Source organism: Chanos chanos, chromosome 4, assembly GCF_902362185.1.
Source record: "Chanos chanos chromosome 4, fChaCha1.1, whole genome shotgun sequence".
Lineage (NCBI taxonomy): Eukaryota > Metazoa > Chordata > Actinopteri > Gonorynchiformes > Chanidae > Chanos > Chanos chanos.
This window is the reverse complement of record NC_044498.1, coordinates 52820714-52847824: the sequence shown is the minus strand read 5'-3', so window position 1 is coordinate 52847824 and position 27111 is coordinate 52820714. Positions and strand designations below refer to the sequence as shown.

The window sequence follows — 27111 nt, the reverse complement described above, 5'->3', positions numbered from 1 at the left end:
CTCTATTCTTTGGCACCGGATTCAGATCTCAAATCAGTTTGACTCAGTTGTCTTATCCTGTGACCTATAGGCCAGAGTCAAACCAGTGGAATATGTGCTAATTAGAATGAAATGTTTGTCCAATTAGTTGATTAATTTTGTCGTTCTAAAATGAATGGGTGATGACTTTGAACTGATCTGACACTAATTTGAATGATAGAGAACACACGTTTCATTTTGCTCATCTCTCTCTCTCCTTCTCTCTCTCTCTCTCTCTCTCTCTCTCTCTCTCTCTCTCTCTGTAGATTTTGATTGAGTTCTGTGCTGGAGGAGCCGTTGATGCTGTCATGTTGGGTGAGTGAGTTTTTTTTCTTTTCTTTTGTAAGTCTGAGAAGTTGAAAAGAGGAACTGAGCGTTTCAGTCGCGGTACAGGCTGATTTCTCATTCTCTCCTCTCAGCACTGCCGTCCAGCTGCCTGTGTGCATTCCTCCTCCCTTTCCTCTGCACCAAGCATGCAATTACCACAGCTCACATTTCAAGGAGTGGTTAGTCTGTTTTGGAGCAGCTCAGCCTCCTGGCTCTGTTCTCCGGCAGAGCTTTTAATTCCCCCTCTCCACACTCAGCCCGTCCCTGTCGCACTGGGCTCACTCTGATGAACGGACCAGGAGAACGTTAGTCTGATATTACAGCGTAACGCTCGCTCCTCACGCAGCATATTACAGAGTAAGCAATGTGTTTGCTTCACATCATAGTGAAAGTGAAAGGCTGAGAGTGGTCTGAGCAGATAGCAGAGTGAGTTCTGTGAAAAGCGATGAGGGCCAGTGGCGTCGTGCGCCCGTCCTCCTCCCCCTCAGTTCACCTGTGTTTGAAGGGCGGCCTGTGGGAGGTGTTGTTGGGGGGGAGGTGTTGTCAGTGAGGAGGTTTTTCTCATGTTGAAAGTGGTTTTATTTGAGCGCAGATTGACTCATTGTTTGCACTTGTATGACTCCTTCTCCCTTCTGTTTCCTCGCTGACTGACAGGCAGATCCATGTGAGAGTTCACCCTCTACCGAGGGACAGTCTATTCACCAACCAACCATGACTGATGGTTTTATTCTGTGTCTGTGTCTGTGCGTATGTGTGTATGTGTGTGTGCGCGTGCGTGTGTGTACGTGTATGTGTGCGTGTGTGTCCGTGCGCTACCAGAGCTGGAGAGGCCTCTGACAGAGCCGCAGATCCGTGTGGTGTGTAAACAGACTCTGGAAGCGTTGGTTTACCTCCATGAAAATAAGATCATTCACAGAGATCTGAAGGCCGGCAACATCCTGCTCTCCCTTGATGGAGACGTCAAACTGGGTAAGGGCTTTCTGCGACCCCCGCACCCATCCAGCCCAAACTTCAGTAGTAGCCATTAAAGATGCCCGCCTGTCTGCCGTGTCTTATGTGAGAGTGGGCAGCCTGTAGAGGCATTGCAGTGCCTGATCCCAGCCAGGGAAATGTAACCAGGAATAGTTTGTACCAGAACTCTGTGTCAGAAATGTTATCAGGCTGTGTTTTCTAATGTGGACCCTTCTCTGTACTCAGCTGACTTTGGTGTGTCTGCCAAGAACACAAAGACCCTTCAGAGAAGAGACTCTTTCATTGGAACTCCATACTGGTGAGTTACTCTTTCATTCAACTCCACACAGAACTGTAATCGGATCAGTATAGTTTTCCCCACACCAATGTTTCATATGACATAAAAATCTGTGTGGTAAACCTTATCAATGTGAACGTGACTATTAATAGATTTTCAGCTTAGCCACCACTCACCACCCCAGGACATGAGCGTGAGGATGTTAGCATCAGGACAGATTGAAACTGTCACACCAGACAATATTCCTTTGAATTACAAATGAAAAGAGCTCTTTCTAAAGGCCTGAAAGACACTGCTCCTCTGAACATAGTCTTTCTGTCTTGTTCTCTCCCCCCCTGTCTGTCTCTGTCTCGTTCTCTTCCCCTCTGTCTGTCTCTCTCTCTCTGTCCAGGATGGCTCCGGAGGTGGTTATGTGTGAGACGTCCAAGGACAGGCCGTATGACTATAAGGCGGACGTGTGGTCTCTGGGCATCACGCTGATCGAGCTGGCGCAGATTGAGCCTCCCAACCACGAGATGAATCCAATGAGAGTGCTGCTGAAAATAGCCAAGTCCGAACCCCCCACGCTCCTGCAGCCGTCCCGATGGTAAGGCCTCTCCCTCAGTCACCAACTGAGCACAGAGGACTCATCAGGGTCAGACCTCTGCCCAGCCCCATGCTGGGGGGATGAAGGGTGATGGTGTGTTTTGACTGTGATTGTAGGTTTGAGTTCATAATTTATTTTTCTTTTGTTTATATTTGTTATTTTTAGGTTTAGTTGTTGGAGACTAAAGAAGAGGGTTCAGTGTTGGGTTTAGTTGTTGGAGACTGAAGGAGAGGGTTCAGTGTTGGGTTTAGTTGTTGGAGACTGAAGGAGAGGGTTTAGTGTTGTGATGTGTTTAGTTGTTGGAAACTGAAGGAGAGGGTTTAGTGTTGTGATGTGTTTAGTTGTTGGAGACTGAAGGAGAGGGTTTAGTGTTGTGATGTGTTTAGTTGTTGGAGACTGAAGGAGAGGATTCAGTGTTGTGTTTAGTTGTTGGAGACTGAAGGAGGGGGTTTAGTGTAGGGTTTAGTTGTTGGAAACTGAAGGAGAGGGTTTAGTGTTGTGTTTAGTTGTTGGAGACTAAAGGAGAGGGTTTAGTGTTGTGATGTGTTTAGTTGTTGGAAACTGAAGGAGAGGGTTTAGTGTTGTGATGTGTTTAGTTGTTGGAGACTGAAGGAGAGGGTTTAGTGTTGTGTTTAGTTGTTGGAGACTGAAGGAGAGGGTTTAGTGTTGTGTTTAGTTGTTGGAGACTAAAGGAGAGGGTTCAGTGTTGGGTTTAGTTGTTGGAGACTGAAGGAGAGGGTTTAGTGTTGTGTTTAGTTGTTGGAGACTAAAGGAGAGGGTTTAGTGTTGTGATGTGTTTAGTTGTTGGAAACTGAAGGAGAGGGTTTAGTGTTGTGATGTGTTTAGTTGTTGGAGACTGAAGGAGAGGGTTTAGTGTTGTGTTTAGTTGTTGGAGACTGAAGGAGAGGGTTTAGTGTTTAGTTGTTGGAGACAGAAGGAGAGGGTTCAGTGTTGTGTTTAGTTGTTGGAGACTGAAGGAGAGGGTTTAGTGTTGTGTTTAGTTGTTGGAGACTGAAGGAGAGGGTTTAGTGTTGTGTTTAGTTGTTGGAGACTGAAGGAGGGGGTTTAGTGTTGTGTTTAGTTGTTGAAAACTGAAGGAGAGGGTTCAGTGTTGTGTTTAGTTGTTGGAGACTGAAGGAGAGGGTTCAGTGTTGTGTTTAGTTGTTGGTGACTAAAGGAGAGGGTTTAGTGTTGTGATGTGTTTAGTTGTTGGTGACTAAAGGAGAGGGTTTAGTGTTGTGATGTGTTTAGTTGTTGGAGACTGAAGGAGAGGGTTTAGTGTTGTGTTTAGTTGTTGGAGACTAAAGGAGAGGGTTTAGTGTTGTGTTTAGTTGTTGGAGACTGAAGGAGAGGGTTTAGCGTTGTGTTTAGTTGTTGGAGACTGAAGGAGAGGGTTTAGTGTTGTGTTTAGTTGTTGGAGACTGAAGGAGAGGGTTTAGTGTTGTGTGTTTAGTTGTTGGAAACTGAAGGAGAGGGTTCAGTGTTGTGTTTAGTTGTTGGTGACTAAAGGAGAGGGTTTAGTGTTGTGATGTGTTTAGTTGTTGGTGACTAAAGGAGAGGGTTTAGTGTTGTGATGTGTTTAGTTGTTGGAGACTGAAGGAGAGGGTTTAGTGTTGTGTTTAGTTGTTGGAGACTAAAGGAGAGGGTTTAGTGTTGTGTTTAGTTGTTGGAGACTGAAGGAGAGGGTTTAGCGTTGTGTTTAGTTGTTGGAGACTGAAGGAGAGGGTTTAGTGTTGTGTTTAGTTGTTGGAGACTGAAGGAGAGGGTTTAGTGTTGTGTGTTTAGTTGTTGGTGACTAAAGGAGAGGGTTTAGTGTTGTGATGTGTTTAGTTGTTGGAGACTGAAGGAGAGGGTTTAGTGTTGTGATGTGTTTAGTTGTTGGAGACTGAAGGAGAGGGTTTAGTGTTGGGTTTAGTTGTTGGAGACTGAAGGAGAGGGTTCAGTGTTGGGTTTAGTTGTTGGAGACTGAAGGAGAGGGTTTAGTGTTGGGTTTAGTTGTTGGAGACTGAAGGAAGGGGTTTAGTGTTGGGTTTAGTTGTTGGAAACTGAAGGAGAGGGTTTAGTGTTTAGTTGTTGGAGACAGAAGGAGAGGGTTCAGTGTTGTGTTTAGTTGTTGGAGACTGAAGGAGGGGGTTTAGTGTTGTGTTTAGTTGTTGGAGACTGAAGGAGGGGGTTTAGTGTTGTGTTTAGTTGTTGGAGACTAAAGGAGAGGGTTTAGTGTTGTGATGTGTTTAGTTGTTGGAGACTGAAGGAGAGGGTTTAGTGTTGTGTTTAGTTGTTGGAGACTGAAGGAGAGGGTTTAGTGTTGTGTTTAGTTGTTGGAAACTGAAGGAGAGGGTTTAGTGTTGTGTTTAGGTGTTGGAGACTGAAGGAGAGGGTTTAGTGTTGTGTTTAGTTGTTGGAGACTGAAGGAGAGGGTTTAGTGTTTTGTTTAGTTGTTGGAGACTGAAGGAGAGGGTTTAGTGTTGTGTTTAGTTGTTGGAGACTGAAGGAGAGGGTTTAGTGTTGTGTTTAGTTGTTGGAGACTGAAGGAGAGGGTTTAGTGTTTTGTTTAGTTGTTGGAGACTGAAGGAGAGGGTTTAGTGTTTTGTTTAGTTGTTGGAGACTGAAGGAGAGGGTTTAGTGTTGTGTTTAGTTGTTGGAGACTGAAGGAGAGGGTTTAGTGTTTTGTTTAGTTGTTGGAGACTGAAGGAGAGGGTTTAGTGTTGTGTTTAGTTGTTGGAGACTAAAGGAGAGGGTTTAGTGTTGTGTTTAGTTGTTGGAGACTGAAGGAGAGGGTTTAGCGTTGTGTTTAGTTGTTGGAGACTGAAGGAGAGGGTTTAGTGTTGTGTTTAGTTGTTGGAGACTGAAGGAGAGGGTTTAGTGTTGTGTGTTTAGTTGTTGGAAACTGAAGGAGAGGGTTCAGTGTTGTGTTTAGTTGTTGGTGACTAAAGGAGAGGGTTTAGTGTTGTGATGTGTTTAGTTGTTGGTGACTAAAGGAGAGGGTTTAGTGTTGTGATGTGTTTAGTTGTTGGAGACTGAAGGAGAGGGTTTAGTGTTGTGTTTAGTTGTTGGAGACTAAAGGAGAGGGTTTAGTGTTGTGTTTAGTTGTTGGAGACTGAAGGAGAGGGTTTAGCGTTGTGTTTAGTTGTTGGAGACTGAAGGAGAGGGTTTAGTGTTGTGTTTAGTTGTTGGAGACTGAAGGAGAGGGTTTAGTGTTGTGTGTTTAGTTGTTGGTGACTAAAGGAGAGGGTTTAGTGTTGTGATGTGTTTAGTTGTTGGAGACTGAAGGAGAGGGTTTAGTGTTGTGATGTGTTTAGTTGTTGGAGACTGAAGGAGAGGGTTTAGTGTTGGGTTTAGTTGTTGGAGACTGAAGGAGAGGGTTCAGTGTTGGGTTTAGTTGTTGGAGACTGAAGGAGAGGGTTTAGTGTTGGGTTTAGTTGTTGGAGACTGAAGGAAGGGGGTTTAGTGTTGGGTTTAGTTGTTGGAAACTGAAGGAGAGGGTTTAGTGTTTAGTTGTTGGAGACAGAAGGAGAGGGTTCAGTGTTGTGTTTAGTTGTTGGAGACTGAAGGAGGGGGTTTAGTGTTGTGTTTAGTTGTTGGAAACTGAAGGAGAGGGTTTAGTGTTGTGTTTAGTTGTTGGAGACTAAAGGAGAGGGTTTAGTGTTGTGATGTGTTTAGTTGTTGGAGACTGAAGGAGAGGGTTTAGTGTTGTGTTTAGTTGTTGGAGACTGAAGGAGAGGGTTTAGTGTTGTGTTTAGTTGTTGGAAACTGAAGGAGAGGGTTTAGTGTTGTGTTTAGGTGTTGGAGACTGAAGGAGAGGGTTTAGTGTTGTGTTTAGTTGTTGGAGACTAAAGGAGAGGGTTTAGTGTTGTGATGTGTTTAGTTGTTGGAGACTGAAGGAGAGGGTTTAGTGTTGTGTTTAGTTGTTGGAGACTGAAGGAGAGGGTTTAGTGTTGTGTTTAGTTGTTGGAAACTGAAGGAGAGGGTTTAGTGTTGTGTTTAGGTGTTGGAGACTGAAGGAGAGGGTTTAGTGTTGTGTTTAGTTGTTGGAGACTGAAGGAGAGGGTTTAGTGTTGTGTTTAGTTGTTGGAGACTGAAGGAGAGGGTTTAGTGTTGTGTTTAGTTGTTGGAGACTGAAGGAGAGGGTTTAGTGTTGTGTTTAGTTGTTGGAGACTGAAGGAGAGGGTTTAGTGTTTTGTTTAGTTGTTGGAGACTGAAGGAGAGGGTTTAGTGTTTTGTTTAGTTGTTGGAGACTGAAGGAGAGGGTTTAGTGTTGTGTTTAGTTGTTGGAGACTGAAGGAGAGGGTTTAGTGTTTTGTTTAGTTGTTGGAGACTGAAGGAGAGGGTTTAGTGTTGTGTTTAGTTGTTGGAGACTGAAGGAGAGGGTTTAGTGTTTTGTTTAGTTGTTGGAGACTGAAGGAGAGGGTTTAGTGTTTTGTTTAGTTGTTGGAGACTGAAGGAGAGGGTTCAGTGTTGTGTTTAGTTGTTGGAGACTGAAGGAGAGGGTTCAGTGTTGTGTTTAGTTGTTGGAGACTGAAGGAGAGGGTTCAGTGTTGTGATGTGTTTAGTTGTTGGAGACTGAAAGAGAGGGTTTAGTGTTGCGTCTAGTTGTTGGAGACTGAAGGAGAGGGTTCAGTGTTGTGATGTGTTTAGTTGTTGGAGACTGAAGGAGAGGGTTTAGTGTTGTGTTTAGTTGTTGGAGACTGAAGGAGAGGGTTCAGTGATCTGTTTAGTTGTTGGAGACTGAAGGAGAGGGTTTAGTGTTGTGTTTAGTTGTTGGAGACTGAAGGAGGGGGTTCAGTGTTGTGTTTAGTTGTTGGAGACTAAAGGAGAGGGTTTAGTGATGTGTTTAGTTGTTGGAGACTGAAGGAGAGGGTTTAGTGTTGTGTTTAGTTGTTGGAGACTGAAGGGGATAGTAAACTCATTTCTTGGGTGTTACGATGTATGATCCTAACTCACGGCACCAGTTACCAACTGAGCATAGCATCACATTATAGCCTGTCTTACTGTGTTGTCCTCTTGATCTTTCTAAAACATACTAGCCATATATGACCGCATGTCTCCCGCTGTCCAACAGGTCCTCTGACTTCAGTGACTTCTTGAGAAAAGCTCTGGACAAGAATGTGGACAGTCGCTGGGGTGCTGAGCAGCTCTTACAGGTGAGATCTCCTGTTCGGGCTCGAGCGCTGATCCACGTCAAAAAATCAGTTCCATAGGAATCACAGTGTGCCTTTTGTTTTGTTTTTCTGTCTTTTAGCATCCGTTTGTCAGCAGTGTCGCTGATAACAAACCCCTCAGGGAGCTGATTGCCGAGGCAAAAGCAGAAGTGTTTGAAGAGATTGAGGAAGGCAAAGAGGAAGAGGAGGAGGAGGAAGCAGACACACAGGTCATATGTCATTCTTATGTGTCCTTAACGTCCTGAGGGCAGAGAAAAATGAATGTGTTTGGAAAGAAACTGTCAGGAGTGCTGTGTGTGCTTCAGTCAGCCATTCTCAAGTTAGGATCTGAAACATTAATGATATGTTGAGAAGAAATGTGATGAATAGTAATACTTATAACTGAACAAGTGCTTTGGTCTGTGTGTGTCTGTGTGTGTGTGTGTGCGTCTGTGTGTGTGTGTGTGTGTAGGTTCTGCCAGGACACAAGCGGGCACTGTCGGATGCCAGCATTGGAAGCTCGGAGGATGAGAAGATCTCACAAAACACGTCCACGCTGGAGTCCGTTACAGAGAAAACAGAACCGAGCGCAGAATCCGTCAAGCCCAGTGACAAGGTCGCAGAAAAGGACCTGGGCCCCAGTCAGCCTGAGGGGGAGAAGCCGAACGAGGCCACGGAGCCAGACAGTCGTAAGGAGGAGACGGCTCCTGCAGAAAAGCCCACAATGAGTAGAGAGGAGCCTCCAGCTCCAGAGACAGCTACTCTGGCAGCCTCAAGAGTCACGGTCAAGGAAGAGACCTCAGAAGAACCAAAAACTCCAGACCTACACACCAAGACTCAGGAGTCTGTTGTCCAGGAGATTGTGACCGTTAGTGAGGAGACTGGTGAGGAGGAGAAGGAGGAAGTTAAGAAGGAGGAACCTAAAGAGGCCACAGAGGAGCTGAAAGAAGAAGAAGGTGACCAAAGGAAGGAGGGAGAACTAGAAGAAGTAAAGAGCAGCGTAGCGGACGACCAACCTGTGAGTGAAAGCACTGAGGGAACTGTTGACAGACCTGAAGCCCCAGAGAAAGAGGAGGATGGAGTGAAGATAGAGAAAGAGGAAGATGGAGTGAAAACAGAGAAAGAGGAAGATGGAGTGAAGACAGAGAAACAGGAAGAGGCAGTGAAGACAGAGAAACAGGAAGAGGCAGTGAAGACGGAGAAAGAGGAAGAGGCAGTGAAGACGGAGAAAGAGGAAGGGGCAGAGTCACAAGTCATTGTAGGACCTGAAGCCTCCACTGAAACCCCTGCAGATGAGGAGACAAAGGTGGCAGAATCCTCCACACAGGTGGTGGAGGTCCAGGATGAAGGTAAACCTGAAGATCAAAAGCCAGAGGAGAAGCAGGCTGAGTTAAAGGCAGATTCTGTTCCAGAGGACATTGCTTGTGGTACGGAGACAAGAGCAACTGCAACTTCAGACAAATCTGTTGATTTGATCCCTGGTGTTGTCATCAATGGAGAAAATAGTGAGGAAACCAGCGCACTAGAACAGGCACCAGAGACCAGTCAGAACACCCCAGAGACCAATCAGAACATACCAGAGACCAGTCAGAACACCCCAGAGACCAATCAGAACATACCAGAGACCAGTCAGAACACCCCAGAGACCAATCAGAACGTACCAGCAGCACAAGAGACGACTACGGAGGCTGAGAATGACCAAAAAGCTGCAGTGGAGGTGAAACCTGATGTTGAGAAAGAGAAGGACTCTGATTCGGGCAGTAGCTCTGCTGCTGATACCAACAGCATCGACCTCAATCTGTCGATATCCAGTTTTCTCACCAAAACCAAGGAGTCTGGCTCTGTCTCTGTACAGGTAAAAGAGTCATTCTGACAGATGATTGTTTTGTCTGAAGTAGATGTTACTTTTATTGAGAGAGATGTTCCCTGTTCTCAGGACACCAGGCGTCAGAAGAAAACTCTGAAAAAGACACGCAAGTTTATGGTGGATGGAGTAGAGGTCAGCGTCACTACGTCAAAGATCGTCACAGACAATGACACCAAGAGTGAGGAACTAAGGTTCCTGAGGTAAACATGAGAACATTTGTTTCATTCTTAATATGGAGAATGAGATGTTCTCAGAGAACAGCACATGAGGATTGTCGGAGGTCTCAGTGATTTGCTGTATTTTCAGGCAGTTGCTGAAAGTCATAAAATCCCGTTGGCCAAACCTGCGCTCACTCGGTGAAGATGATTGAAAACTAAATTGCCTTAAAGAGGAAGTGTCTCCCACATAGAGGCCTATCAACTAAAGTCATGTTAACTTTCTTTATTCTTACCTATAACATCTACATAGACTTACTATCAGAAAAGTACACCACTGATTTGATTGTTATGTGAACTTCCTCTTTCACGCGGCCTTGTGCTCTAGCTTTTGTGTTTTCACTCACCTCATGAACATACTGTTCAGTAGCAGCATGCAGTTCAGTACATTTGGACGCAGTTTCACAGAAATATTACTCTGTCATAAAGCGTTTGTCTTTAAATGTCCGTTTTGTTGGTTAAATCTTTGGGGTTGTTTTTAGCAGTGTGTAGTGTGCAGTTCAGTAATGGATTGTGGTGTTCAGTAATGGATTGTGGTGTTCAGTAATGGATTGTGGTCTTCATTAAAGGATTGTGGAGTTGTAGGTGCTAGAAGCTGAGGAAACTCTGTTACAGAAGGAGGAGCTGTGTGTGTGTATGATCGCATATGTTTGGTTGTGGTGTTGACTAATGGGTTGTGTTGAGTGTGTTTGACTGCGGCGTGGTATTGAGTAATGGGTGGAGTTGGTTGTGTTTGGCTGTGGTGTGGTGTTGAGTAATGGGTTGTGTTTAGTGTGTTGAGTGATGGGTTGTGTTGAGTGTGTTAAGCTGCGGCGTGGTGTTGAGTGATGGGTTGTGTTGAGTGTGTTAGGCTGCGGCGTGGTGTTGAGTGATGGGTTGTGTTGAGTGTGTTAGGCTGCGGTGTGGTGTTGAGTAATGGGTTGTGTTGAGTGTGTTGAGTGATGGGTTGTGTTGAGTGTGTTAGGCTGCGGCGTGGTGTTGAGTGATGGGTTGTGTTGAGTGTGTTTGGCTGCGGTGTGGTGTTGAGTAATGGGTTGTGTTGAGTGTGTTGAGTGATGGGTTGTGTTGAGTGTGTTAGGCTGCGGCGTGGTGTTGAGTGATGGGTTGTGTTGAGTGTGTTTGGCTGCGGTGTGGTGTTGAGTAATGGGTTGTGTTGAGTGTGTTGAGTGATGGGTTGTGTTGAGTGTGCTAGGCTGCGGCGTGGTGTTGAGTAATGGGTGGTTGTAATGTGTTGCTGTAGGCGTCAGGAGCTGAGAGAACTCAGGCTGCTGCAGAAGGAGGAGCAGAGGGCCCAGCAGCAGCTCAGTAATAAACTCCAGCAGCAGAGGGAGCAGATCTACAGACGCTTCGAACAGGAGATGACGGTAATGATTTTATTTTTCTGTCCTCACTAGAGTTGTCTGTGTTCAGTATTTATACTTTACTGCATTTTGACGACAAACCTAAACATCTCTGTGCTGCACAATACGTTCTGTATTACTTAGTCTTATAAATTACAGTGGACTCAGTTTGGTGTTGTTGTCATGGCCTCAGGTTCCTGTCTCACAGATCAGTGTGCTGTGTTACTATGTGTGTGAGTGTGCTGACTGTGTTACTGTGTGTGTGAGTGTGCTGACTGTGTTACTGTGTGTGTGAGTGTGCTGACTGTGTTACTATGTGTGTGAGTATGCTGACTGTGTTACTGTGTGTGTGTGACTGTGCTGACTGTGTTACTGTGTGTGTGACTGTGCTGACTGTGTTACTGTGTGTGTGAGTGCGCTGACTGTGTTACTGTGTGTGTGAGTGTGCTGACTGTGTTACTGTGTGTGTGAGTGCGCTGACTGTGTTACTGTGTGTGTGAGTGTGCTGACTGTGTTACTGTGTGTGTGAGTGTGCTGACTGTGTTACTGTGTGTGTGAGTGTGCTGACTGTGTTACTATGTGTGCTGACTGTGTTACTGTGTGTGTGTGAGTGTGCTGACTGTGCTGACTGTGTTACTGTGTGTGTGAGTGCGCTGACTGTGTTACTGTGTGTGTGAGTGTGCTGACTGTGTTACTGTGTGTGAGTGCGCTGACTGTGTTACTGTGTGTGTGACTGTGCTGACTGTGTTACTGTGTGTGTGAGTGCGCTGACTGTGTTACTGTGTGTGTGAGTGTGCTGACTGTGTTACTGTGTGTGTGTGACTGTGCTGACTGTGTTACTGTGTGTGAGTGCGCTGACTGTGTTACTGTGTGTGTGAGTGTGCTGACCGTGTTACTGTGTGTGTGAGTATGCTGACTGTGTTACTGTGTGTGTGTGACTGTGCTGACTGTGTTACTGTGTGTGTGAGTGTGCTGACTGTGTTACTGTGTGTGTGAGTGTACTGACTGTGTTACTATGTGTGTGAGTGTGCTGACTGTGTTACTGTGTGTGTGAGTGTGCTGACTGTGTTACTGTGTGTGAGTGCGCTGACTGTGTTACTGTGTGTGTGACTGTGCTGACTGTGTTACTGTGTGTGTGACTGTGCTGACTGTGTTACTGTGTGTGTGAGTGCGCTGACTGTGTTACTGTGTGTGTGAGTGTGCTGACTGTGTTACTGTGTGTGAGTGCACTGACTGTGTTACTGTGTGTGTGAGTGTGCTGACTGTGTTACTGTGTGTGTGAGTGTACTGTGTTACTGTGTGTGTGAGTGTGCTGACTGTGTTACTGTGTGTGTGAGTGTGCTGACTGTGTTGCTGTGTGTGTGTGACTGTGCTGACTGTGTTACTGTGTGTGTGACTGTGCTGACTGTGTTACTGTGTGTGTGAGTGTGCTGACTGTGTTACTGTGTGTGTGAGTGCGCTGACTGTGTTACTGTGTGTGTGAGTGCGCTGACTGTGTTACTGTGTGTGAGTGCGCTGACTGTGTTACTGTGTGTGTGAGTGTGCTGACTGTGTTACTGTGTGTGAGTGCACTGACTGTGTTACTGTGTGTGACTGTGCTGACTGTGTGTGTCTGTACTTAATGACTATGACTTAACTGACTCTGTGGACTGTTACAAGCTCTCTGTAAATGTCATTGGTCTAAGCTGAGCAGTGGCTGATTGGCCCAGGTTGTCTGAAGGGCAGTCTGGTTATTTAAGGTCACTGGCTGTGTGCCGCCTGCAGGGGAAGAAGCGTCAGTACGACCAGGAGGTGGAGAACCTGGAGAAGCAGCAGAAACAGACAATCGAGCGCCTGGAGCAGGACCACACCAACCGTCTGCGTGACGAGGCCAAGAGGATCAAATCTGAACAGGACAAGGAGCTGTCCAAGTTCCAGAACATGCTCAAAAACCGCAAGAAAGAGGTAGGAGAGAGTGGGAGGACAGACAGGCGCGCTGGACATGTGGTCCATGCCTTCACAGTTCTCTTTTCCTCAGTGGGGGCCTCTGCATGGCGTGAATGGCGGGGTGCAGGGTTCATGGCTCTGATACGTTCTGATCACTGCTTGTATTCTTTCCCATCATAAGCTATATATTGACCCTAACCCTGTGCAGACTACAGCTGCCTGTGTTTGGCGTGTGGTTGCATCTGGATGAGCAGGTGTTTCTAACGCCATCCTGAGGGGAGCACCTGAGAAGCTTGAGCTTTGGGAAAACAATGGCCAATCAGATTAGTCCGGAGCCAAACCCTCTCCTGGCTCTGATTATAGTCGCATCTCTCACTCTGGTTCAGCCAAACAACACTCAGCCATTTCCTGCTTCAATGTGATTTCAGAGCAAGCGTTTGGTAATATTGGCCAAAACTCTTCTCTCTGTGTGACCTCTGCTCTGTCCCTGCTCTCAGATCTGCCTGTGTTTCTCCGCTGTAGGGCACAGGCTACATTTCCCTCTGCTTCTGCTGCTCCACGTGGACATGTGTCTGGGTTTGAGTGTGTGTGTGAGGTGTGTGACATGTGTCTGGGTTTGAGTGTGTGTGTGAGGTGTGTGACATGTGTCTGGGTTTGAGTGTGTGTGTGAGGTGTGTGACATGTGTCTGGGTTTGAGTGTGTGTGTGAGGTGTTGTGCTTTGGCTGCTCTCCTTAGAAAAGTCAAAACCTTAGGAGAACTCCAGGCCTATAAAAGGCCCTGTCTCACTGCTGCTGTCAGTGTCCACTGGCCTCAGTGTAGCTGGAGATTTGATATCTGCTAGCAGACACACACACACACACGTTTGGCCGTGCATGTTCTGTGTGTGTGTGTGTGTGTGTGTGTGTGTGTGTGTGTCTGTGTATGTGTGTTTGTCTGTGTTTACACAATGTCAAGCTTCTGCTCCTTGGTGAGGGTGCGTCTGCAGTAGACTTCCAGCCGCTCTGTCTTGTCAGTGAGTGCATGACTCTTTTGGTCAAAGGACTTTGTAACCAGTCCAGCTGGCGCATCACATCAGTCTGACCTGTGGGTGCCCTCTGCTTCTCTCTCACTCTCAGTTTAAATCACAGTATTTATAAAAAAAAAAAAAAGTCTTACTTTGATATGTGATGAATGGAAGTTGTTGCTGTTTCTACATATGCGGACAATTTTTCTGGTAGTATTCTGTAACATTTAACAACTCTTGTCATTATTTTAACTATGTCTATTTTCCTGATTGTCTTTATGAAATGTTTATTTGTCTGTTGTTTGTGTGACTAATACTGTGGGTGGTGTGAATGGATCTGTGGTGTGTGGGGGTCAGTGCTCAGGTGAGGGGGGGTCCTCTGTCATGATTCAGCGGTTATGGGTCTCTGTCACTCCTGGGACTGTGTGGAAGAATGATGGAGAGGTTTTCTTTCCTCTGCGGACTGTCCTCTGTCCTGTGAGCTCTGTCAGAAGATGAACACTGAAATACCACAGTGTAACCCAACAGTACACTGTAATATAACAATGCCACTGGAGCAGAGCGCTGAAACAGAACAACAAAAAAAAAAGATTAAACTGGTATCTGAAGTTATTGGGATGCAGTGCCAGTTTAGAATTGGGGTTTATTACCATTTATTTTAGTCATAAAGAAAAGAGACTATTAAAAAAAAGTTAAAAAACCAAAACAAAAAAAAGGGGTACTAACATACCTGCGGACAAAACTAAAGTCTCCCACCAAATGAAGAGTGATTTTTCTGAATTGTTGCAGCCCTAACAGACGTGAGGAATGACTCACACAGTCAGTGTCATTTCTGTTCAGGCGTTTGTCTTTCTCACAGACGCAGCCCTGAGGACAGACCGCCTTTAAAGATTCCTAAAGCTGTCAATGCCGTGACCTCAAAGCAGTTTGGACTGAGGCTACTTTCAGTCTCCTGCTCTTTCCTCACTAACATTACTGCAGATTCTGTTCTGTCAAATCAGCTCTGTTAAAGGCAACACTTCCCAAGATCCTTTTCCTCCTGATTCCTGTTGGTGAAACCACATTAATCTCCTCTGTACGCTTAGACATGCAATACTGTCAGAGGGTAGAACACAACACCAATCTGAGCGGGCTTTAATCTGACTCTTTAGACCGATCCTGCATGTTTCTCCTCCAATAACAAAACCAGTATGTAACCTAGCAACGCAGCAATCACCCCAACAATCTGCCCACTCATGTAGGTCAAACAGGAAGTGGGACTGTCACCCAAACACATACGAAAAGAGCTCATGAAACGAGTAAAGGAAGACCTAGCATTTGTTCAACACGAAGAGGTAATTCAGTCATCAGACAGCACACACACACAGACACAGACACAGACAACACACGCACGCGCACACACGCACACAAACACACACGTGCGCGCGCACACACACACACGCACGCACACACACAGACACAGACAACGCACGCACACACACGCGCACACAAACACACACGCGCGCGAACACACACGCACGCGCGTGAACACACACGCGCGCGCGAACACACACACACGCGCGAACACACACACACGCGCGAACACACACACACGCGCGAACACACACACACACACACACACACACAGACACAGACAACACACGCGCGCACACACACACACACACACAGGCACACACACACACACACAGACACACAGACCACGCACACACGCGCGCGCACAAATACACACACACACACAGACTTACCACACACTAACTCCTGTAACTCAGCAGCCTGTTTTCTGACTCTGGAGCCCTGTTCAGAACTTCAAATTCTTTCTCTCTCTTTCTCTCTCTCTTTCTTTCTTTCTTTGGTTTTGTCATCATGTTTAATTTAGTGAACTAATCAGGTTTGCAAGAGCAGAGCTCGTTGTTGTGATGAAGGGCCGTGTTCAGGTTCTTCTGAGGTAACAGACTAATTGTTATGATGTAACATTTCATCACAACACGCATGTGAAGAACAAGATCGGCTCCACTAACGGACAAAACCCGTAACGAACTTTCCCTGGCCTTCACGGTCGTCTTCCTCAGAGCAGTCTGGTTTGTCTGACTCCAGCGCTGAAGGCCTAACACAGACAACTGCTCTGCCAAGGTTCCACTAACCAGCCAGCCAAGCGTGTCCACCAGAGACCGCCAGACGTGTGTGTGTGTGAGAGAGAAAGAACGAGAGCGTGTGTGGAAGAGAACACACACATCAGAGTGTGTGTGCGTGCGTGCGGGCGTGTGTGCGTGCGTGTGTGTCCTTTTCCTGAGGTGGTGGAGTACACTCTGTTTTGCTCTACAGGGTGTGGCCCAGGTTATGATACAGTCATTTCAGTTGTCCTCATGCGCTCTGTTCAACGCTCAGATGCAGGATGTAAGTCTTCCCTCCTTCTCCCTGTCTTCTCCCACTCCTCACATGTGCCCATCTGCCCCTGGCCTCACACACAAGCCAGGTCTTTACTGTCAGATTACATGTCGCTGCATCACAACAGCGCACGCACACAGAGGTCCTGACACGTGACCTCACAGAATTGGACTGTAAAACAGTATGTTAGCATAGCATGTGTGAATGTGTCAGTGTGTAAGTGGGTAAAGGTTTAGCTTACGCTTAGTAGAGCAGTTTAATGGCTAACACACTATGGGACCCGTAGCCAATATTTAAAAAAAAACATCAGACATCATTTCTTAATATATCACGTCAGTTGCAGGACTGTTAAGAGAGACATTTCCTTGTGGATGGTGTCTGACTGTATTGTTGTAAGTTAATAAAACTTGACCAGACTGTGGGTCTTACGGTGCAGCGTCAGATATGCAAGAGATTTGCTGTCAGTGAGAGAAAGCTCGCAGTCAGAGTCGCATGACAACACTGAGTCAAACGTGCAAATATTGACCGTCTCCGTGGTAACCGCCTCGTCATCACAGTAGACGGCACATGTGAGCGTGGGGTTTCTGTTTTGTTTGCTGATGCTGTGACAACTCTGAGTGCTCTGAGTCTGTCGGTGTAGACTTCCTCTATCTCTTCTCTAAACGTGCTGTATCGTACTGTCAGCCCAGTCAGTCCAGTCAGCCCAGTCTCATTCTGCTCTGCTCCATCCCCACTCTGCCTGTCTGTGTGCTGTGGACATGTCTGTGCAGACGGAGCAGCTGAGGTCAGATGTCAGGGAGTCTGTGGAAGACACACAAGCTCATTTTTACAGTATCTGTTTCTTTAAAGACAAAAAAATGAAGAAATTCTCCATGGAAAAAATTAAATGCTAAATGTAAACTTGCTTAAGTATTTTGTTACACTTTATGTTTTTCCTTTTTTACTTATATATTTATTTACTTATTTGTTTGTGTATGTATTTAAATGGAGGAGTTTTAGAGTTGTATTGCATGACCTATGAGTTAGGACTTGACTACAGTACTGTATGATGTTAACTTTTCTCTCTCTCCTCTTCCTCCTGTCCATCATTCTTCATCGTTCTCATGAGATATATGAGTGTGCTCTCTGACGTCAGCGTCACTGTCTGACTTTGCTCTGTATGCCGTATTGTGCAGTGGTAGTGTCGGGTTTGACTCGTTCAGAAGGGTCTTACAGGCTGGTTTTCCGTGGAGCCTGGTCCCTGTGCTGGTTTTCCAGACGACTCACTATGTTTTCCTCTCCTGTCCTCCCCCCGCCCACGCCCCCCAGGAGCAGGAGTTTCTCCAGAGACAGCAGCAGGAGCTGGACGGAGCACTGAAGAAGATCATCCAGCAGCATAAGCTGGAGATTGCCACCATAGAGAGGGACTGTCTCAACCACAAACAGCAGCTCATGAGAGGTACCTGCCCCACCCCCACCTGTCTAACACTCGCCTCCCCAACACTCACCTGCTCCACACTCACCTGCCCCCAGAGACACAGCCTGAATAGACCACAGCAGAAAACGCTCTCAGTAACGGCGCCCACAGCCCAGCGACCTTTTGCCCTCACCGCGGATGTGAGAGGGGCCTTAAATTAGAAAAGCGGACTGATGCGTCTAAAGTTAACAGGAGGTGGTTAAGACTGTGGCCGATACAAACGGATGCTGGCTCAAACTGTGTGTGTGTGTGTGTGTGTGTGTGTGTGTGCGTGTGCGCTGATGTGTGTGTGTGCGTGTGCGCGCGGGTGTGTGTGTGTGTGTGCACGGGTGGGTGTGTGTGTGTGTGTGTACGTGCGGGTGTGGGTGTGGGTGTGCGTGTATGTGTGTGCGCCGGTGTGCTGTATCAGGACAGAGCAGAGGCATGTAGGCAGGATGAAAGGCAGCTGCCCACCAACAGAGAACCAAACAGCCAATCAGCCACAGAGCAGAGGAAAAAGAAAAAAACTCTTTCTGTTCCTGAATTAGCACATCCAGCGTGGTTAGATTTATTTACATATGTTTCACGGTGAACTTTCTGGAGCTGTGAAAAAAAACCCACTTTTGAAAGCACCTAACCTGACCTCTAACTGGCCTTGAAAGAGGCGACAGAGCCCCCCAGAATAACCCCAGCAGACTGGTTTTGTTTTTCTCAGGGTGAAAGCCAATTATAAACCAGGCAGAGAAACCCTGCAGCCTGATGGGATGTGGCCTAGATTGTGTTTAAACATTGTCTCCTGAAGACACTCTGTCAGCCACTGATAGACAACGTCTGTTTTTTGACCTCTGTACTCCTCAGACAGGCCTCAGTGTCTGTGTGTGTGTGTGTGTCTGTGTGTGTGTGTGTGTGTGTGTGTGTGTGTGTGTGTATTTTTGTGATCTAACGGTTTTTCTCTCACTTGCTCATGCATGCAGCCCGAGAGGCAGCCATGTGGGAGTTAGAAGAGCGCCACCTGCAGGAGAAGCACCAGTTACTGAAGCAGCAGCTGAAAGACCAGTACTTCATGCAGAGACACCAGCTCCTGAAGAGACACGACAAGGTGAGAGCACAAGACTTCACATCCACACCTCAGAATTCAGCCTCAGAGTACAGTACAGTTAACACAACAAAACCAAACCTCACAACACCTCTGCCTCATAGCTACAGATATTTCAATGAGTTCAGCCTCAGAGCAATTAACACAGCCAAAACCAAACCTTGTGTTTGTGTTTGTTTGTGTGTGTGTGGGTGCATGTGTGTGTGTGTAATATCAGGAAATGGAACAGATGCAAGGCTATAACCAGCGTCTCATAGAGGAGATGAAAAACAGGCAGGCCCAGGAGAGAGCCCGTCTGCCCAAGATCCAGCGCAGCGAGGCCAAAACACGCATGGCCATGTTTAAAAAGAGTCTGCGTATCACAGGGACGGGCACGCCGGAGCAGGACCGCGAGAAGATCAAACAGGTGAGAGACAAAAACGCGCAGACCGACTGACCGCAGGTCACGCAGGTCTGGGGGACCGCTCTGCTTTCTGACGATCTAACAACACAGGACCAGAAACTGTGTGGGGTGGACGTGTGTAGACGGGGTGGACGTGTGTAGACGGGGTGGACGTGTGTAGACGGGGTGGGACGTGTGTGGAAACAGGGTTGGCGTTTGTAGATGGGGTGGACGTGTGTAGATGGGGTGGGACGTGTGGAAACAGGGTGGACATGTGTAGACGGGCTGAACGTGTGGAAACAGGGTGCATGTGTGGAAACAAGGTGCATGTGTGGAAACAGGGTGGACGTGTGTAGACAGGGTGGACGTGTGGAAACGGGGTGGGCGTGTGTAGACAGGGTGGACGTGTGTAGACGGGGTGGGACGTGTGTGGAAACAGGGTTGGCGTCTGTAGACGGGGTGGACATGTGTAGACGGGATGGACGTGTGTAGACGGGGTGGGACGTGTGGAAACAGGGTGGACATGTGTAGACGGGCTGAACGTGTGGAAACAGGGTGCATGTGTGGAAACAAGGTGCATGTGTGGAAACAGGGTGGGCGTGTGTAGACAGGGTGGACGTGTGGAAACGGGGTGTGCGTGTGTAGACAGGGTGGACGTGTGGTAACGGGGTGGGCGTGTGTAGACAGGGTGGACGTGTGGTAACGGGGTGGGCGTGTGTAGACAGGGTGGACGTGTGGAAACGGGGTGGGCGTGTGTAGACAGGGTGGACGTGTGGAAACGGGGTGGACGTGTGGAAACGGGGTGGGCGTGTGTAGACAGGGTGGACGTGTGGAAACAGGGTGGGCGTGTGTAGACAGGGTGGACGTGTGTAGACAGGGTGGACGTGTGTAGACGGGGCGGACGTGTGGAAACGGGGTGGACGTGTGGAAACGGGGTGGACGTGTGTAGACGGGGTGGACGTGTGGAAACGGGGTGGACGTGTGGAAACGGGGTGGGCGTGTGTAGACAGGGTGGATGTGTGTGTATGTAAATATCTGAGACGGACTCATGTTGGATTTTCCAAACATCTGCATTCTCTTAATTTTCATTTAAATCTTATTTAGAGACATTGATTGTCAGAGTATTAATGGTAATGACTCTCTTTTCTGTGATTACTTCATGACTGTTGTGTTTCTGTCAAACTGAGTTTCAGTCATCTTGCTGTCATGTGGTTGAAGGGTAATGTAAACGTGTTGTCATGTGGCTGTAAATAAATTTTCTGTCACGTTGTCGACCAGTTTGCTGCTCAGGAGGAGAAGAGACAGAAGAATGAGAGGCTTCATCAGCATCAGAAACATGAAAACCAGATGAGAGACCTACAGCTCCAGTGTGACGCTAACATAAGAGAACTTCAGCAGCTACAGGTCTCTCCATCTCTCTCTCTCTTTCTCTCTTTCTCTCTGATCCTTTCTTTCTCTTTCTCTTTCTCTTTCTCACTCTCTTTCTCGCTCTCTCTCTCTCTCTCTCTCTCTCTCTCTCTCTCTCTCTCTGTTCCTTTCTTTCTCTTTCTCTTTCTCTTTCTCACTCTTTCTCTTTCTCACTCTCTTTCTCTCTCTCTCTCTCTCTCTCTCTGTCAGTATCCTCTCCGTTCTCCACAATATTCTCTCCATTTATCAGCATAGTTTCGTCTTGTTGTCTTGTGTTCTGGCTGAAAGTGGGTACTCTCTCTGTGATGTTATCAGAATGAAAAGTGCCACCTCCTTATTGAACACGAGACTCAGAAGCTGAAGGAGCTGGATGAGGAGCACAGTAAGGAGCTGAAAGACTGGAGAGAGAAACTGCGACCCAGGAAGAAGGTGCAGTAACACTGGAAATACCACCAAGTGCACATCTAAAACAGATACACAGAACACAGAATGTTAACTTATGCATGTGTGTGTGCGTGTGCGTGTGTGTGTGTGTGTGCGTGTGTGTGCGCGTGTGTGTGTGCGCGTGTGTGTGTGCGCGTGTGTGTGTGCGCGCGTGTGTGTGCGCGCGTGTGTGTGTGTGCGCGTGTGTGTGTGCGCGTGTGTGTGTGCGCGTGTGTGTGTGCGCGTGTGTGTGTGTGTGTGCGCGTGTGTGTGTGTGTGTGTGTGTGTGTGTGTGTGTGACACATCTATCCCTCAGGCTCTGGAGGAGGAGTTTACGCGTAAGCTTCAGGAGCAGGAGGTGTTTTTTAAGATGAGTGGAGAGTCCGAATGCCTTAACCCCACAGCACAAAGCCGAGTTTCCAAATTTTATCCCATCCCTAGTGTTCACTCGTCTGGCTCATAACCCCCGGACACGAGCAGGCCAAGGCTCTGCCGGCAGAGATGCGCCCTCTAGTGGTGTGGAGGACTTTCTGCTGGCCTCATCTATTCACCTGATGACAATCAAAAGCCTGACTGATGTTTGGAAGCGGGACTCCGTTAAGGCAGTAAAATGCAGCTGTGCAGATTTCATGATGCTTACAGTTAATGAGACTGGAACTTGAGAAAGTGTTAGCTTAATGCGTTACTCTTATATTCTCTAATATGCTGAATCCAATGGATTACCGTGTCACCTCTCCCTCCTCTCGGTTTGGGAGGCGTGGCTTCTCCCTCCTCTCGGTTTGGGAGGCGCGTCTTGCATGCAGCAGGGCAGTGGTACATGTCAGAGAAGGACCAGGATGGTCATTGATCTGGTTACGCTGTGACTTCCCTGTTACCTCAGGCTGATCAGTGGGATAATGGGTTTGGGAAGAAGATCTTAGCTGTGTCCATTTCTCCCCGTAGAACTTCATGCTCACACACGGTGATATTCTACCAACGCTTTTTCACGCTTTTTCACGCCTTCTTCAGAGCGTTGTGCAGTCACACAGTGAGTGTCCATCCAGCCTTTGGTGCTGGTGTTAAGTGTTGTTGCCCTTACAGTAAACATGGTGCTGCTTGATTCCCAAACCCCAGTACTCTCAGCTTTGCCTTCCTGCTTGAGTTCATTTCCTTTATTTGGGGGGGGGGGGGGGGGGGGGTTTAGGTCCACATGTCAGTCTGCCAGTCGACATTCCTGTGTGTCTGTGAGGGAGGGAAACGTGTGCTGGTCTCTGCTCTGGGGGCAGAAACACTGAGCCGTCTGTGATTGACGTCTGCACAGCAGGGCCTCAGGGAGGCGCTAAAGAGTCTCAGATACATGCATACAATTTTTTTTATTTTAATCTTGTTTAGGGGTGGGTACAAAGAAAACAAACAAACAAAAAACACACTGCTCAGTTTTGGCCTTTTTCTGCGTGAGGAGGGTTTGTGGTTTGTGTGCCGTAGAAAAGGCCCAGAGAAGCGTGGGGAGGAAGAGCAGACGCGACAGTGAGTCGTAGGGCAGTGATGACAAACTGCCCAAAGGTCAAAATAAACACTTAGAATCAAAGTCTGTTGATGATCTGCATTATCACTTTACATGTATTGCTGATTCAGCTATTACACTCCATTTCTAATGAGTTAAAGGACTATAGGCATTTGTATCATGTTTAAAACCAGTATGCTTTCGTTCGACGTGTTCTGTGGTCTTTGGTTTTTGTTCATTATTTTGGATTTGAAGATTTCTGGGAGTTCTCGCAAGAACTGTATACATTCTGCTTTTTTTTTTTTTTTTTCTGATGAAGATTTTATGAATGTGTGACACAAAGCTTTGATTCAGATATTTGACACAACGAATTATTTGAGGAACGTAAGCTGTTGTGTTGTATTATGTCGTATTGTATTATCAGGAGAACAAACATATGCAGTGCAGGGCTCTTCTGTGGTGGAGGCGGGAACAGTGGCCTAGATTTTCACATGCTGATGTCATTGTGTTTAAGATGAGTCTTGACCCCGCTCTTCACAGCCTACTTACAATTGTTTTCTGATGAGAACAGAAATCGACCGTAGTCTGAGGGAGGTCATTGCATGCCATTTCATGATTTTTAATTTGATTGTACTGTTTTATTTATACATGTAGTTTTAGTCTTTCTGTTTTGAAGATTGTTTATCAAATGCAGTCTTTACTATATTGTTCACTATGTACTATGATTCATTTGAACTGTGCTCTGTATGAAGGATCTGATTGTTATAAATTGCTGATTGAATGATGCCTTGAACCGATCCGTTATTAGCTGTTAGAATGTGTGTAACTGATGCTTTTTTTCAGAGAGCAGTCTTTTACTGATGATGAGAGAAAGCATCAGGACTTTGGTTTGTCCAGGTGAGAGAGTCACAGGTTCCCTGTGAGGGCCAGACCTAAAGTATTGATTAACTCTGAGCTCATTTGCTTCTTGCATGACGAATGGAAATCCTGAGTGCTGGAGTTTGGCTGGAATCTTGAATATTATGTCAGTAAATGTATAAGGAGATGTTTTCTTTCCTAATTCATCCCGCTGTTCACTGCTCAACCCCGGCAGCCCGGACAGCGCGTGATGAGGATGCTTTGGTCTTGGGACAGCTGAAATATGGAATATGAAATGGTTTTGCCGGGCAGTGATTGGCTGAGCTGCTGTGGCACGTTGATGCACATTTGAGATCAGTTTGGTTATTCTGTATATTCATATACTGTAAGAATCTGTAAATAAAACTAGTTGGGTATTTGACTGATGATGTTTTAATGTCTCAGTGTGATTATTGCTGCGGCGGGAGGGTGGGAAGACGCGTCATGTTTCGTGATCAGCGATCGTATGAACCCGTCTCTCTCACAACCCCACTGACGCTTTGAGTAAACGCAGTGCTTCTGACCGTGGGTCTGGCTTACGTCACGTCCAGGACGGCACAAAAGGCCCAACGATTTCTCAATGTGCAGTCGATCAACATTCTGAATGTAATTCATTTATTTGGGGCACTGATGATACAGGACTCACAGTGAAAACTCGACCAAAAAACATCTGAATGACAAAGGGTTTAAGTTTGGAACCAACACCCCAGTCTATACACTGTAATCTCAGTTGACCTTAACCAGTGCAATAGAAAGCTATAGTCCAATTGAAATACAATTTAAAGTGACAAAATATTGAATAGAAATGGTATAAAAATAAAGTGAGTTATCTTCATAAAAAAGTTCATTTACAGCGCACTCTCCATGTAAAAACTGAATCTTAGGACAGTGACGGTGAGAACCCTGACAGAGAAATAGCTGACTTTCAAAAATGAGCTTAGACTAAAATTACAGAACTCTGAAAAAAGCCATGAAAATGTTTCAACCCTGACCTGTAACCCTCTAATGACATTATCAAATATGTTAGCATCTTATCATGTGAGTGATATATACTTATTGTGTTTTTGCTAAAGAAAATCAGGACTACACAGTGCACGAGGCGTCTATTCTACTCTGTCCTGTAAGTTCACCATACTTTTAAAAGCAGTAATGTGTGTGATAAGAAGGGCAAAGTGCTTTACTGAGAAAAGTAAGCCTTTATACAGCAACGCTTCTCCTCTTCCGACCAAAGGGATCACCTAAAACAGAGAACAATGTGATTCATATGAGAACAGAACGGACCAAAGGGATCACCTAAAACAGAGAACAATGTGATACATATGAGAACAGAACGGACCAAAGGGATCACCTAAAACAGAGAACAATGTGATACATATGAGAACAGAACGGACCAAAGGGATCACCTAAAACAGAGAACAATGTGATTCATATGAGAACAGAACGGACCAAAGGGATCACCTAAAACAGAGAACAATGTGATACATATGAGAACAGAACGGACCAAAGGGATCACCTAAAACAGAGAACAATGTGATACATATGAGAACAGAACGGACCAAAGGGATCACCTAAAACAGAGAACAATGTGATACATATGAGAACAGAACGGACCAAAGGGATCACCTAAAACAGAGAACAATGTGATACATATGAGAACAGAACGGACCAAAGGGATCACCTAAAACAGAGAACAATGTGATACATATGAGAACAGAACGGACCAAAGGGATCACCTAAAACAGAGAACAATGTGATACATTTGAGAACAGAACGGACCAAAGGGATCACCTAAAACAGAGAACAATGTGATACATATGAGAACAGAACGGACCAAAGGGATCACCTAAAACAGAGAACAATGTGATACATATGAGAACAGAACGGACCAAAGGGATCACCTAAAACAGAGAACAATGTGATTCATATGAGAACAGAACGGACCAAAGGGATCACCTAAAACAGAGAACAATGTGATACATATGAGAACAGAACGGACCAAAGGGATCACCTAAAACAGAGAACAATGTGATACATATGAGAACAGAACGGACCAAAGGGATCACCTAAAACAGAGAACAATGTGATACATATGAGAACAGAACGGACCAAAGGGATCACCTAAAACAGAGAACAATGTGATACATATGAGAACAGAACGGACCAAAGGGATCACCTAAAACAGAGAACAATGTGATACATATGAGAACAGAACGGACCAAAGGGATCACCTAAAACAGAGAACAATGTGATACATATGAGAACAGAACGACGGCCAGTCTCCACACTCTGCAGCAGGTTAACTGCCTGTTAATTGTGTCTTATCAAACTTCTGCAATGATCTAACATCTGCAGGGTTTGCGTGATGTAAATAAGTTTTTAAGACATAATTAGGAACACGTTTCAACACGTTCCTGTGACATGAAACCCAGCATACTTAACAAAGTTAAGTCGTCATAACAAATGAACTAACAGTTACTAAGGTAACTAAGGTAACCTACACGTTAAGTCGTCATAACAAATGTCTAAATGTTGTTTTTTGTTTGTGCCATGTGCAGCAGCTTTTGAATAGATGCAGCTGGACTTTAGCTGGAGGCATTAACTGAAGACACTTTACCTCTCTCTCCTTTGGACCTGAGCAGTCCTGCGTGACCAGGAACACCCTGTGGTCCAGTTTCCCCTGCACAGAGGACACGGTAGAGTTTTAAGTGATAAAAGTCTCATCCCTAATCGAACACCAAGTGTTTCCCGTACTTTGACAATAATATATATAGGTGTGTGTATATAACTATATATCTATATCTATATCTATATATCAGATATTTGACTTTAATGATGTAGATGAGAGTTCTCTCTTCATGAAAAGATGGAGAGTGCTACATTTACTTGATTGACCAGTAGCAGTAATATCTCCAGTGGTGTAAATGTGTTATGACTGAATAGCGGTGTATGTATGGTGTAACGTGTGTGTATCTATGGTGTAACGTGTGTGTATTTGTGGTGTAACATGTGTGTAACTCTACCTCTGTCTCCTTTAGGTCCTGGATATCCTCTCTCCCCTTTCTGTCCTGGACGCCCTGGTGGCCCTGGGATGGTGCCGTAAGCTGAGGGAAGGAACAGTTAGAATTTCTCATGCCTTTTATTGGGTTACATGTGATTATTACTGACCCAAAAACACTGCATAGCATCATAAGCATTTTTATATAGTGAATCCATATCAAATATTCTGTAGATACTATATAATACTATCTCTTTGCACGAATAAGCTATGATTATACAAAGGTGTTGGTGCTTTTGTGATGCTTTTAGCATATCTGGGTACTCCACAATAATCCATCAGTCAACAATTCTACAAAAGAAAGTCTACCGGTGCCCGCCATCGATGTGCCCCATACGGCAAAGCACACTCACTTCTGAAGAAGTCCATCAGATCAGCCGTCACGTTGCCATAGGCAGCAAACACGCGGCTGTAACCGGGCGGCCCGGGTGGACCAGGAGGTCCCTGTGGTCCCTGGATCCCTGATACCCTTGTCCGCCAGTCTCCATCCTGGAGGTCACGGAGCAGGCCCTGGTCTGGGGGACAAGTGGAGAGTCACTGAGCTGCTCTTCATTTTGATTTTGTGATTATCAGTCACTGCTCTCAACACCACTCAGAAACCGAGTGCAGAATGCGTTCAGCGTTCAAACATTTCATACAGTGTTCAAACAGTTTTCAAACAGTTCAAATGGTTCAAACAGTATTCAAACAGTTCAAAGGGTTCAAACAGTTTTCAAACAGTTCAAATGGTTCAAACAGTATTCAAACAGTTCAAATGGTTCAAACAGTATTCAAACAGTTCAAATGGTTCAAACAGTATTCAAACAGTTCAAATGGTTCAGACAGTATTCAAACAGTTCAAATGGTTCAAACAGTGTTCAAACAGTTCAAATGGTTCA

The 27111-nt window shown here is 46.0% G+C and overlaps 2 protein-coding genes across 2 annotated transcripts in view; one reads left to right on the top strand and one right to left on the bottom strand.

The window, feature by feature from the left end:
* The window catches only part of slka (STE20-like kinase a), a 32750-nt gene extending 10837 nt beyond the window's left edge, over positions 1–21913 (top strand). The window contains exons 3-20 of the mRNA XM_030772449.1: positions 285–333; positions 1165–1314; positions 1543–1615; positions 1986–2180; positions 7240–7321; positions 7420–7548; positions 7791–8426; positions 8499–9173; positions 9255–9385; positions 10641–10764; positions 12505–12684; positions 14912–15004; positions 17364–17493; positions 18465–18589; positions 18804–18992; positions 20247–20372; positions 20691–20804; positions 21115–21913. Coding sequence (XP_030628309.1) covers positions 285–333; positions 1165–1314; positions 1543–1615; positions 1986–2180; positions 7240–7321; positions 7420–7548; positions 7791–8426; positions 8499–9173; positions 9255–9385; positions 10641–10764; positions 12505–12684; positions 14912–15004; positions 17364–17493; positions 18465–18589; positions 18804–18992; positions 20247–20372; positions 20691–20804; positions 21115–21261 — 3348 coding nt within the window. The 3' untranslated portion in view covers positions 21262–21913. The remainder of the gene's footprint in view (positions 1–284; positions 334–1164; positions 1315–1542; positions 1616–1985; positions 2181–7239; positions 7322–7419; positions 7549–7790; positions 8427–8498; positions 9174–9254; positions 9386–10640; positions 10765–12504; positions 12685–14911; positions 15005–17363; positions 17494–18464; positions 18590–18803; positions 18993–20246; positions 20373–20690; positions 20805–21114) is intronic.
* Positions 21914–24375: 2462 nt separating this feature from the next.
* col17a1b (collagen, type XVII, alpha 1b) overlaps positions 24376–27111 on the bottom strand; it is a 28481-nt gene continuing 25745 nt past the window's right edge. Inside the window, exons 50-53 of the mRNA XM_030772448.1 lie at positions 26587–26748; positions 26199–26279; positions 25793–25855; positions 24376–24416 (exon numbers count right to left, since the gene is read on the bottom strand). Of these exons, the coding sequence (XP_030628308.1) occupies positions 24376–24416; positions 25793–25855; positions 26199–26279; positions 26587–26748 (347 nt within the window). The remainder of the gene's footprint in view (positions 24417–25792; positions 25856–26198; positions 26280–26586; positions 26749–27111) is intronic.